The following is a 13,343-nucleotide window of genomic DNA, read 5'->3' on the forward strand; positions in this document are numbered from 1 at the left end:
AAGTCAATAAAAGCCGTTACTGTGGAGTCCCAGCCATTTCCAGTGTAAGGTACCATGATGCAGGAAGAACCAGCAAACACTGCCTTGAGTAAGGCCAGCAGAGTATCATACAGAAAAGATTGGCCTTAAGACCCCTGTTATTACAACTTCTGTCTTCTTTTCCCAATCTTAGCTTACACGCAGCACTAACATGCATTTCGGGAGCCAAGTTGCCTAAAAGATGCAAGTAGAGAAAGCCAGGCTATTTCCCTGCCACAAAGGAATAAGGCAAACTGTGAGGAGCTGTGGAGGAGGGTTAAAGGCAGGTGTCTCCAAAAAAGCCAGGCTGCAGAGAAGTTCTGCAGTGTTGCCTGGCAGCAAGTAATTATCTGCAGCGTGTGGTTTCCACGTGCCAAAGGCAAAGCCCACACAGTCAGCGAGCATGGGGAGGCATGTGCGTCAGCTAAGCCACAGGAGCGCTCCGACTGTTCCTAAGAGAAGGGGAGGAGGTGTCTTGGAGTCCAGCCTTTGGTTGCTCTCTTGTTATTATGGCAAAAGCAAGGACTACAAACCGTACATGCATTCAAACGAGATGTCCATAGAGACAAAAACACAGGAGATGCTTCTGGTTCTTAAGAAACAGGAATCAGTTATTGAAGATTGTATTAAAAATAAATAAATGGCCACCACAACAAATACTGTTATGTTAAATTAGCCATGTAAAAAAAATCACAACAAGTCCACATTGAAATGTTTTGGAAAGCTCCACCAATGGAAGTTCTTAAAACAGTCTTGACAAATTCTATTAAAAATGGTTCAGGTATAGCTGATGCTGCCTTAAGATAAGGGAACGGGCTGCACAGCCTCTTCAGAGGCCTTCCAGCAATCCTTCTAGTGATGCTTTTGTGATTACCTACAGAAGGGAGAAGAAGCACATCCCAACCTAACTGTCCCATGTCTTCCCTCTTTCACCCTTAAGCTCCAAGATGACTCTGCTGCACTGGGGGGTTAATTACAGAAAAATTCACACCCAGCCAAAAAAGCACCCTCAAGAACGATGCCATCCGTAATGGTTTCATTCATGAGCTGCTAAATAGCCATATTCCTTCTTCTCTCCAAAGTTCCCCCTTGTGCCCCACCTCTGCCTGCCCTTTCAGGCTTCCCAAATGCCTGTGTGCTGTATGTGGTGGCAGCAGAGCTCTTAATGCGCAATTACTAAGATCCTAATTGAATCCCGCACTGCCTTGTCTGCATCTTGCCAGCCGGAACACGAACAAGGCACCCTATAATTCAATTAGAAGGACTTGCAGCAAGCTGATCATTAGTCTGTCAGATTGTTAAGAAAAAGACATCTAGGAACAGGGGAGGAAGTTAAACAAAGGGAGATTTGTTAAGAGCAGCCCTCCCCGATTCATGCAGAGATACACACGTTTTGGAGTATGGAATCTGCAGTGCCCAAGCACTTGGATGAAACCTCACCACTCTCTGGCAGCCCTCTCTAAAGAGGACTTTCCCTCAAGAGACTTGGGTAATACCTCAGTGCTTGAAATTAGAGGTCTCCTGATCAATCCTTCCACACACAGATTCCTTAAAAAACACCACTAATGCACACCATACTCCAAACAAGAAAATCTCATTACCTGCCAAAACCCTGTTGACAGAGGAATGGGTGGCCAAGCCAGGTTGTCCACGTTCATGGAAAATCCCAGCATAAGGCAAGTATTCTGGCAGCAAGAAGCGCCTGCAAAATAAAGAGAGGAAATTTATATGGTGAAAAAAATCCCAGAGCACTAGAGCTCTGGAGAGCAACTACAACTTTTTTGGGAACAGGACTGAATTGCAGCAGGGTATAGCACAGAAGTGTGAACTCCTCTGCTCAGCTATTCCCTTCAGTGCTTTAAACAGGAGGCAAGTTACTGATCAGATCCTTTCCAATCAATGTGGCTGTGTAGATCACCACTAAGCTTTCTAATTGCAAAGCAGCAAGCCTTGCTAAGAATCCCATGAGATTTTCCTTTCTCTTCTATTCTGCCTTCACACCGCAGCCCCAGCTTGCATGTAACAATGGCTAAGACAAAATTCTCCTTGTCAAATTGTCAAAGAACGAAACCACCACACTAACCTGTCATCAAAGAGGTTGCAACAACTGCAAACCAAGCAAACAGAATCCCAGTGCAAGAAAAAGCAAAACATCTGAAAGTACCATAGAGCTGTAGTGTAACTGGCGTCTTCTGAACACTCCAACTCTTTCAATGTCACACATGCAAGCCTTACCTGGGGACAAAGCGCCCCAGCGATGGCGCGGACATGCGGGCGTTCCGGGGAGCTCGGTGCCTGGATCGGTCTCCATTGTCCCTTCAGCAAAAGAAAAGAAATTATATATACACGCATATATACATATAAACACATGCACTGTACATTAAAAAAAAAACCTATGCAATAAAGGAAACTTGAAAGAAAGAAAAATCCAGCAATACCAACTAGACATCTCGAGAATACCAGCGAGTTTCAATGATTCTCTTGCATGAATCATATGATTCTAAAGTTCTGAATTCATACAGCTTGCTACACCCAAGACTCCTAAAATTTTAAATACGGGTCACCCAAGAAATAATATACATCTTCTGCACATTTTGACAGTGTCTCAAAAATATCAAACTGCAGAGAGTCAGAAAGTCAACAACAATTCTGAAGAAATAAATATTTGAATTTGGACTTTGAGAGCAAAAGCAACCACATCACAGTCCTGAAATGAATTTTCTCATAGATTGAGAGATCTGTTAAGTTTTAGTCCTTCATTTCCAGCAGTGCTGGTAATGGAGCATAACCTGGAGACTATTCTCTTGACCTCCTGTAAGATCTAGTTTAAGTGCCATCATAGCTTAAGATAATCTTATACTTCACAGGCTTTTCCAGGAAAGTCAGAAATATTAGGTGATATCAGTACAGCTCCTCGAAATCACTCATTCTTTCCCACAGTAAATTCTTGTGGGAATGAAGCGGAAGGCTCTAGTATATATGGTCCTACAGTAGACAGGAAAACTTTCAACCTTCTTTCTCAGGAAGACAGCACAGCCCTGGAACAGGTTACCCAGAAAGGCTGTAGAATCGCCATCCTTGGAGGTCTCAAAACTCAGCTAGACTGGACCTAATGTCTGCAATGGCCCCAGATTGAGCAGGAACCACCAGAGGCCCCAGACAACAAAACTCCTTTAATACTTCATCCATATGTCACATACTACCTATACACATACGGGGCTAAAATTGCAAGGAAATTAGCAGGACTCCATCATCAGTTCCTGAGCTCTGGAACCGACCTCCCCAATGCTTTATTCTCAGTTTAGAAATCTCCTTTCTATGCGACCTTGCACAAGCGGCAAGTCTGCTCTCCATGGATTCCAGACCCCCATTTGTAATCGAGTGGTACTTTTCTCCTTCCCAGACAGTTGTGGCAAGAATATTATTTGCAGAGCCTTAGGATCACTAGAAAACCAAGCATTCCTTCTGCAAGACACCAGCAGCACATTCCTAACCCACTCCAGCAAGCTGTGCATGTGGGGATGTTTTTTTAAAGTCAGTGAGCAAGAAACGTGGGCTGAGAAGAAAGTCCATTACGTGGCTGTTTCCCACACATTTGAGGAACCAAGAACACAAGAGCAGAGGTTGTTCTGCAAAGCTCATTAGCATTTCAAACTATTCCACCAAAACCAAATCTAAAATCAAAGCTCAAGTTTCCACCTCTCCTCCCATTTCGCTGCAGATGCAGCATTTGCAGTTTGCAACCAAGAGACACAAAGCACCTTGCCCTGAGGTTTCTGTGAAACCAGCAGGATTCCTCAAATCAGCAAAGCAAAAGCTGCTGCTGCTCTTTCCTCAGAGGCCGCCAGCCTGTTAAGAAGGGGATCAATAACAGAGGGAATACTGTGAAGTCGAATGCTGACATATCAACTTTTCCTGCCAAAGAGAAACAGCTAAAGGGAACGGGAAGCGTCATGTTCCAGATCTTGCCACACAGTAAAAGGCAGTTGAAGTCAGACAGGCAATACACTTTTAAAAAGTGTTGTTACTGTTCTTGAAACTATGCTGATATGCAGCCCTGCGAGTAAAGGAGCAAAACAGCCTTGAGAATTTGCATTCACTTTGGACATTTACCAGCATTAGAAGATGCTCGACAGCCAAATAGCAGCAAGATGAAGAATAGGAATACACAAGGCAGAATCTTCCAGTTAAAGAGATTTTCCACAGGAGATTTTAAAGGAATAAAGAATTAGCTTTTGTAAACAGAAAAAAAGTAAAGTCTCCCCTACACAGTATTTGTCAAGAGATCTAATGAAACTAATTATTCATTAAACTTTTTTTTAATGCCACTAGCCAAAGTTCTTACCATCTGTGAAATAATTTTGGACACATTTTCCAATCAGCTAGACTTTCTTATGGGAGAGCACTGATTCTGTACTGCCCACTGAATATACATCCTTCACCACAAAAACTCTATACAAGAAAAAATATAGACTAAACTTTTATTCATTTTCACCATAACAGACATAACCTATTTTTTCCCGATCCAACTCTCAAACCATCCCCAAAAGAGACAAATTATTACTGCCCTATACTCAAGTCACAGGATTTGGAGTGAGAAGCAGTGACTATCCTCTGAGCGTGCCAGAATTTTCATTTACCACAGTCCATAAGGAAAGCATAAGACACAATCCTGGAGCTGCCTATGTGAAAGAGCAATGTTACCAAACAAGTACTCTGAAACATTAATTTACAGTGTCATTTACATCTAAACTCTCATGCTCAGCTCTATGTAAGAGTGCTTTAAGCATCGACAGTTGAGAAGCTGGAACAGCCGAGGTGCCAGCTGAAGATTATTTCTGCACCTTCTAAAAAGGAAAATAAAAAAAAAAAACCCTACAGCTCAGTGAAGATGGGTGGCACTTTGTGTTATTTCTGTACTGCACAGAGCCTGCTAACAGGGACAAGAGCAGATGTTAACACGATTGGCATGCCAGTGTGAAGCACTCCTGCAAGAAATGAAAAATTCCCAAAGTTCTCTGAAGCACCAGTGAAGATCTCACACTCTGCTTTCTGTCTAGTGTCATCTTCCTACAGATGCATCAGATAATGATTTGCAGCATACGACCTAATTCCATAACACAATCTGAAAGAGTGGATCCCTCAGAACAGTAAAAAGTCTCTTCTGAAAGCCAAGACAATAACCTTCTTGCAAACTTAACTGAGACAAAAAGATAAATTATAAATAGAGAAAAATGGAGCTAAGTCTAGTTGGAGGCCTGAGGCCAGTACCGGACCCAGTGCTATTCAACTTGTTCATCAATGACTTGGACAAGGGCACGGAGTGCACCCTCAGCACATTTGCAGCTGACACCAAACTGGGAGGAGTTGCCAACACTCCCGAGGGCCATGCTGCCATTCAGGGGGACCTAGACAGGATGGAGAGTTGGGCAGAGAGGGACCTCACAAGGTTCAACAAGGACAAGTGCAGGGCCCTGGACCTGGGGAGAAATAACCCCAGGCACCAGTACAGATTGGGGTTGACCTGCTGGAAAGCAGCTCTGTGGAGAGGGATTTGGGAGTCCTGGTTGACAACAAGTTAACCATGAGTCAGTAATGGGCCCTCATGGCCAAGAAGGTCAATGGTCACCTGGCCTGCATGAAGAAGAGTGTTGCCAGCAGGTCGAGGGAGGGGATCCTGCCCCTCTACTCAGTTCTGGGGAAGCCGCACCTGGAATACTGGGTGCAGTTCTGGGCTCCACAGTACAAGAGGGACATGGAGCTTCTAGAGAGGGTCCAGCGTAGAGCAAGGAAGATGATTAAGGGACTGCAGCATCTATCTTATGAGGAAAGACTAAGCAAGCCTGGCCTGTTCAGCCTGGAGAAGAGAAGACTGAGAGGAGATTTGATCAACATGTTCAAGTACCCGAGGGATGACTATAGGGAGGATGGGGCCAGGCTCTTCTCTGTGGTGGCCAGTGACAGGACAAGGGAAAACGGGTCTAAGTTGAAACACAGGAAGTTCCACCTCCTTATGAGGAAGAACTTCTTTCCTGTGAGGGTAACAGAGCCCTGGAACAGGCTGCCCAGAGAGGTTGTGGAGTCTCCTCTGGAGATCTTCAAAACACGTCTGGATGCCACCCTGTGCCACGTGCTCTAGGTGTCCCTGCTAGAGCAGAGGGTTGGACTAGATGATCTCATTCTGTGATTCTGTGAAAAAGATGCCACTTTTAGTGCTGCAACAAGTCTAGAAAGTTTCCTGGAATATCCTTGGTCACATGTATGCCATCAAATGCGAATAGCATAGGGAAGGTTTTGCAATGAAAAAAAAAAAAAAAAAAGAAAGAAATTCAGCAACCCACTAAGCAACAGAGGAAAAAAAAAAAAAAAACAGATAATCAGCATGCAAAGTGACACAGTCAACTTAATACCATAATCAGTGAACAGACTAATTTGGTTTAGAAGAAAAATGGCAAGAACCAAGAAATGGTCAAAATAATTTCCTAAGAGTTTGGCTCTCAATTCTGCTCATGAATAACCTGCTTAGATGCCAGTATGAGACAAATCAAAATGAAAATGCAGAGATTAAGAGTTACTGGGGGAGATAAAGGGAACACTAAGTTAACACTAACACAGAATGGAGCAGGAAAAGATAGGAATTCAAACATATTCAATGAGGTTGATGGAGCTTTAAAAGAGTAGAGAAAGGATGCAGATTCATCCTAAACTGGATTAGACAGCCAAAGCTTTTTTTTTTTTTTTTTTTTTTCTCTCTCCTGCTACTGTTTTGTTTGCTTGTTAAGGGAAAAGACTGACAATGCAGAAAAAATGCAGCAGCAGTGACAGCTCTGAAAAGAAAGATGGAGATGCAGCACTATGCATCCTAAAGTTAGGAGAAAAAGCGTTCTTTCCATCAGATAAATTGGCTACCACATTAATCAAATGAGTGGATATAGAAGATAGAAAAGCAGAATGTAGTCAAGATTGTTAGAAACGGAAAAACACATATCTTGGCAAGAATTATTCTTAATATTTAGAGATTGTTGTATTAGGAAGTGAAATTACACACACAGCATGGGATTTCTAATGCAATCTGTTGGCCTAACTGTTCCCATTAGAGTCAACATTAAAACTCCCACTGACTAAAGTAGCAGGAGAACTAGGTCAACAGTGGCCACTTTGAAAAGTCATTCAATTAGGAGAACCAGCACCAGCAAGTTCCAGAGTTCCTAAGAATCCGATTATGCCATCGGATATGCCGATTATGCCAACCCAATTCCTTTATTATTTTCAGCATTTGATAGTGTTTCATGTGATCCAATTCAAAATGTTAAATCAATTTCTGTCAAAAAGGTTAGACACTTAAGGAGAAGAGGAATGCTAAATAATCTGTTAAGTGACAGATACTAATATCTTGCAGCATTTGCACAAGATTCAGCTGCACCCTCTCTACATGACAACAGAAAGAATAAAATATTTCCTCAGTACTTCAAGCATAAAACATTTTCACTTACTTGCTTATAAGTGTGTATGATTGCAGCAGGTTATTTAAGAAGAGATAGGAATTGGAAAGGCAGGAATAGCATACAGATCATATCAGGAGCTCAGTAGAAGCTACCAGAAAATACCAGCTTATTTAGATTTTGATATGAACAAATTGATTCTCTCAAGTCTATCCCTAGGTTCTGTAGAGAAGGTATGTGAAGGATGTCTTATCAAATTGGCCCTACCAAAGGATTAAGAAAGATCCTGAGACCATGCAGTTTTCAGGATTCTCTGCTGAGTCAAATGGAAACATCCTGTGCAGGGTATCCTCACGAGAGCTGCACGGGCCTACAAAGCAAATCATGTGCTTCGCTCACGGAGAGTATGAAAGTAATAATAAATAAATAGAAAAGATACATTACATTGTTTTGTGAATCTAGAAACGTGAACCACCTTGGAGGATCACATTGATGGGTAAGGGACATGTAGTGTTGTGACCACTACAACAGAAAATTACCTACCAATTTTATCCACTGATGTCAGAACCTTTTTATTTGTCCACCTGATTCTGCAAGATCCTGAGCGTCTCCTACAAACGTTAGGGAAAGCTAGGGGCATTTTCAAGAAATAAGCCTCTGACAAATAAACGTAAAATAAATAAAACCTAGATATTCTGAATATTCAGTTAGGTGCAGGTATCCCAGAAGGAAAAAAAAAATGAAGGTAGCAAGCTTGTTATAATTCTGCAGTGAGACATGGTAGTCAAATTAATTTCTTCAGGATCAGTGAGACTAGTCTGTTAATGAAAACATCAAGTTTCTGTCCTGTATACTCTGTTTTGCTCCCAATCCCTAAACCTTGGAGGAGTTGCACACTCAACCCATGATCAAGAAACAACTCTACGCATGGTTCTGATGACAAAGGCATCTTACAAAACGAGAAAGTTGTTTAAAAGAAAAGATGCAGAGGAAGTGGAAGAACTGTCCTACCCCTCTTTGAAGATGACCTCTTTTTCTCTAAGTAGGTACAAATAAGCACGTTGGGAGCATTAAGCACATTAAACAACAAACATTGGCATCCACAGACTTTAAAAGGATGAAAACACTAATTTAAAAGAATACGCATCATCTAGTAAAAAATGAGAGGTATAAATCTATCTACCCATGTTTGAAGGATATGACCATTACTGAAGGAGCAGTACTTAAGGCAGGACACAAAGATGCAACAAGAAGGAACCAAGAAATTAAGCAAAATGAAGCATCTCCCACACAAAACACCTTTCCTGGCATGGAAATGTATTAGGACTGTAAAAACAATCCCAAGTGTACCAATGGAAGCCAAAGTTGAAGAATAAAAACAGCAGAGAAACTGTAAGGAGCTGCTCTGCTGGAGAGACCCGAACTAGCCAAATACATCATGCAGCAATTGATAAAGAAGGTAGGTAAGTCAAGACCTGGTGCTTTTCCATTTTCACATGTTCTTCTGAGGAACATAAAGGCAGCCTTTTGCTAGTAACTTTAAGGGAACACCAGAAGAAAAGAAAAAAAATCTTTCAGCAACTTACCAGATAAACTTCTGATAAAATGGAAGTAGCTCTGTAATAGCTGGTTACTAAACTTTTTTTTTTTTTTTTTTTTTTTTTTTTTTAAGTCCTTCGTCTTGATTATCTCTTAAGAGGATCAATCAAGGAGAAATTAATTTAAAAGATTAATAATGGCACTTCAGAAGATCAAGTATTTCAGAGACGCAGCACATAAGTGAAGACTGATCATCTGGTCAAGAGAAACAGTAGAAACAGTAGCATTTGCCTGTTACATGCAGAGGATTAATTGCTTCAGAGAAAAGACCAGTTTGGAACTACTGCAGCGAAGCACTCACCCTTACCTAGGCACAGAGAAGGTATCCAGCTGCCTCTATTTTGACCACCTCATTGTGTGGTGGGCTCATAAATTGATGGCATCTTTTAGAACAAGGCAAACAGATATCACAGCTACAGTCAATCACTAGAAAACAGAAGCTTCAGAAGACAGAGGAAGGTAGATAATCTCTACTTCCCAGTTAGAACTGGCATACGAGCATGAAGAAAACCATTAGATTCAATATGTTATAAAAACGGAACATCCAACACAAAAATCACCCTTTAATTAGGTATTTTCCTACATTATTCAAGGATGAACATAACTAGGGAAAACTTCACCATGGCTAATTCTAACCACGAGGAAGCTTCACAACTGGTGTTGATCGAATACAGTTCATAAAGCAGCTGCTTCATCAGCATTCAATACTAGAATTGAGGGTCAGAAGTACACACCACTTTTTTCTATGTTTTCCACTATCACTCTGCTGCTTCCAAAAGAAATACAGGTGAAAACATAACTGCACAATCAACCCTACTCTTTTAGACCTCCACGTCTGCAGGATGCTAACTGCTGCCAGCTCTGCTCGGCCAGCAACAGTCTTCTAACAGCCTGCTTCCTAATTACTCTAATGCCAGAAGACACCTATCAGGTGTCTTAAGATTATTTCACAGGTACCAAATAAAAAGAATGAGCTCAGCCCTTAAGTAGCCTCGGTGGCAGAAAAACTGAGATGGGGGAAGGATCCCATCTTGAGAAGCCCAGGCCAGCAGTGATGCTCAACACAACGCGAGCTTGCCTGGCAGCTGGCAGCTTCCAGAAGGCCCTCAACTCTTTCACCACCCTCCTGCGAAGACACTTGCCCATTTCTGTAGCCTGAGCTAATGGAAAGAACATTATTCTGGAGAGGTTAGCAACACTCTGGAGTATAGCTAAAAGGAAATAGTCATTGCCTGTTGCTACGTCCAGGCAGTAGTATTAAACATTAAGACCGAGATAAGGAGACCAAAATAAGACTTACAAAAGTTAGAGATAATAACACAGAAAATGAAGCTCCAGGCTACTCCGAGTAGATCATAAACCAAATTAAGACTCTAATCCTTGAAAAAGTGAAGTTCAAAGTATAGAGTCACTATCACTCCCATTCATCCAGGACTTGTGAGCATTCTTAACTGGCAACTGTGTCTAAGATGATGAACATAATTAACATAAATTGCTATGCATTTAGAAGCAACAACCCAATGCTAAGTGCTCAAGAGATCTTTAGCAAAAAGAACAAAACGTGACTGCTAAGTTCCACAAAATTCAGTCTGCCTTGAAAGCTCTTTTTGGGAAGGAACTTCAAAACCAGTGAGGCAGAACCATTTGAACTGAAAAACAGGCATGGCAGTGACGACATTAAAGGCAGAGCTGCATACATAAAAAGCACTTGGAAAGAGAAAAACAAAGGCAGACAAATGCAACAAATAGCAATCCTGCTTTTAATACCTCTATCTGAACTCAGGTAACAAAATAGTAACACAATTTTTATTTGTAGTGGCTCAAGCAAGAGAGACAGTTATGACAAACTGTCACATCTTAGACTTCCAGAAAGCAACTGCTACTTTTTCTGTAGTATACTTGTGCACCAAGGATCCTAAAGATCTGTAACTATCAGATATCTAACTAACGTTCAAGCAGCAGGTAGAGATCACATCTATTCTTACACATCGCTTCTACAACGTTTTTGTTAACCTCAAAAAGTAAGTACCAGAATGGAAACTGTAAAAAGGGAAGAGAGGAGGGGAATTCAAAAACCTAATCTATTTTAGAATGCTTATAAGACCATCAATTGACAAAGGTTACAAGTGTGGTTTGGATAAGCTACCTGACTATCACTAAGTCAAACACAAACCAAAGGGAGATCAAGCGATCTCTTACCCACCTTCACTCTGCCCTGGCAGGGTATTTGGCATTCTCTCCAACTCAACAAATACATTTAGGTGACCAAGTTACCTTACAGAATAACCCCCTTTGCTCACTTCTGGGTTTTCCCTCCAAAAAGAGGGGGCTGCTCTTAGTTGCTTTTCTGGAACTGTAAATCAAAACTCTCAAGTCTCGCCAAAACTTTAGCTACTCTAGCCTCTGTTTTCTCCTGGAAAGAAAAGTTCGTTCATACTTTTAGGAATTTCTTCTGAAGAAGCTGTGAAGGAGGACAGCAAAGACAAAGATTAGCCTCATAAAGAAAAAGACAGAAAGTCACCAGAGTTCTACCCGTGAACTCTGTGCAGCTGATGTGCACAAACAGCAAAACAGCAGGTGCACTGTGAATTGATTGCACTTCTACAGATTCATGCTCCAGTTGTTCTGTGCCTCCAGGAAGCAATGAGATATGGTAAGATTGAAGGGGTAAAGACTGGATATGAATATAACCATGGAATTCCTTCAAAAGAGTGGGGAAGCAACTACTTCAAGAAGTGGTAACCTCAAACCTCTCTCTCCTTGTTCACTGAACTTTCCAAGCTGTCTTGGCCATTAGGCAAAAACCATGCTTATTTGTACTATGACATACAAATTCTTACCCCCTCCCAAATCATTTATGTGATTCCACTTGACAAGCCATAAAGAGAACAGACCCAAAAACCTAAACTATCCAAACAGATACTTTGCTGAATAACCATACTCTTGTGGCCACTACAACTCCCCTTCACTTTCTCATCACATAGTGCCAATTCAGATAACACGGCTTCCAAGAATTTGCTAGTTAATAATTTCAAGTACCTATCCACACACTGAGCTTCTTACACAAAAGAAACTAACAAGAAAAGATGCTTTAACTGGAGACATTCCAGAGAAGAGCAATTTCTCTCACATGAATATCTATCTAGCCAGAGCTCATCATCCTCAATTTAGATCTTAGAACTTTTTAAGAAAAGAGACTACTCAAGTAACACAGATTTGTTGCTCCTCCAGCTGCAAAAATGACAATAAGACAAGCAAGAATGGTGAAGACATAGTGTATCTTACTCACTTATAAGAGATCCCTGCAAGACACTAATCTGAGAATCCAACAGATCTACATCCAGAGCATGCCTTAATTGGAAGGGTTTAAATTTGACGAAGAAGGTTAAAAAATGTTACATTAAACCTAGTACGCTTTCCACAGCGGAATCATCATCTCCCCAATGCCACAGCCTGCTTTCACAGAAGTACCGTACTCACTAAGGTCACAGGAATGCAATACCTGCAAGCAGTGAGATTCTCAGTCTGAGTGTTTAGTAGTGTTTCAGAAACAAATCAAGAAGGTAAGGCACCAAAACAAGATTCCTTGTTTTGCAGCAAGGCTGCAAAGTAAAGCCCTTCTCGTCGTACAGCAGTAATACAGCAAAGACTGTGTGACTGTGCCATAGTCACAGACTAGCAAGGATCTATTCCAGCACTGATCCTTCTGGGCAAAGCAAGGAGGAGAAGATAGAAGGGGAAAAAAAAAAACCCTGCAGACATTAAACAAGTGTAATCGCTAGTCTTCTTCATATCTATATGCTACCAGACAGCCCACTCTTCAAAAAGCAGACAGAGGAGTCAGGCACAGTCACACCTTCAGCCTTCGCTTGAAAGCCGTATGGAGCTGCACTAGAGGATTTCAGCAAGGCTTCCAGACACCAGCGTGGTGCTCTGTCCTAAATATCTGCTTTTCAGTCTGACACACAAAAGGAACCGAGATTCCTTCCCATGCTTACAGCAGACAGGAAAGGAAAGAGACAGTCCAAATTCATCTGCAGAAACATCTCTACATTATGATAGTGGTGACTGATAAAAACTCCAATATGAATAGAACTCGTTTTTAATGTCCAAGGAGTTATAGAAGTTTCATCCACAGTACAGATCACCCCACTGCCAGAGCTGTTTCAGACCAATGGAAATCTCTGGAAGAGACCAAGTTAAACTCAATCCAAGAGCTTAAGCTTGTAGAATTTGCTGAAGTAAAGGCAGGTTGGCCTTTATAAATAAAAAAAAATAATTTAT

The 13,343-nt window shown here is 41.5% G+C and overlaps 1 protein-coding gene across 3 annotated transcripts in view; it reads right to left on the bottom strand.

Moving 5' to 3' along the window:
• Positions 1-13,343, bottom strand: part of AMBRA1 (autophagy and beclin 1 regulator 1) — a 113,444-nt gene that overhangs the window by 70,363 nt on the left and 29,738 nt on the right. For 2 of the 3 annotated variants that reach the window (XM_088520512.1, XM_088520511.1), the window contains 2 exons: positions 2,254-2,337; positions 1,620-1,720 (listed from right to left, as the gene is read on the bottom strand). In XM_088520512.1, coding sequence (XP_088376638.1) covers positions 1,620-1,720; positions 2,254-2,337 — 185 coding nt within the window. The remainder of the gene's footprint in view (positions 1-1,619; positions 1,721-2,253; positions 2,338-13,343) is intronic. The other variant, XM_010226427.2, reaches the window with a different exon arrangement.

Source organism: Tinamus guttatus, unplaced genomic scaffold, assembly GCF_059628265.1.
Source record: "Tinamus guttatus ecotype Peru unplaced genomic scaffold, ASM5962826v1 Tinamus_guttatus_pri_ptg000089l, whole genome shotgun sequence".
In the NCBI taxonomy this organism is placed as follows: domain Eukaryota; kingdom Metazoa; phylum Chordata; class Aves; order Tinamiformes; family Tinamidae; genus Tinamus; species Tinamus guttatus.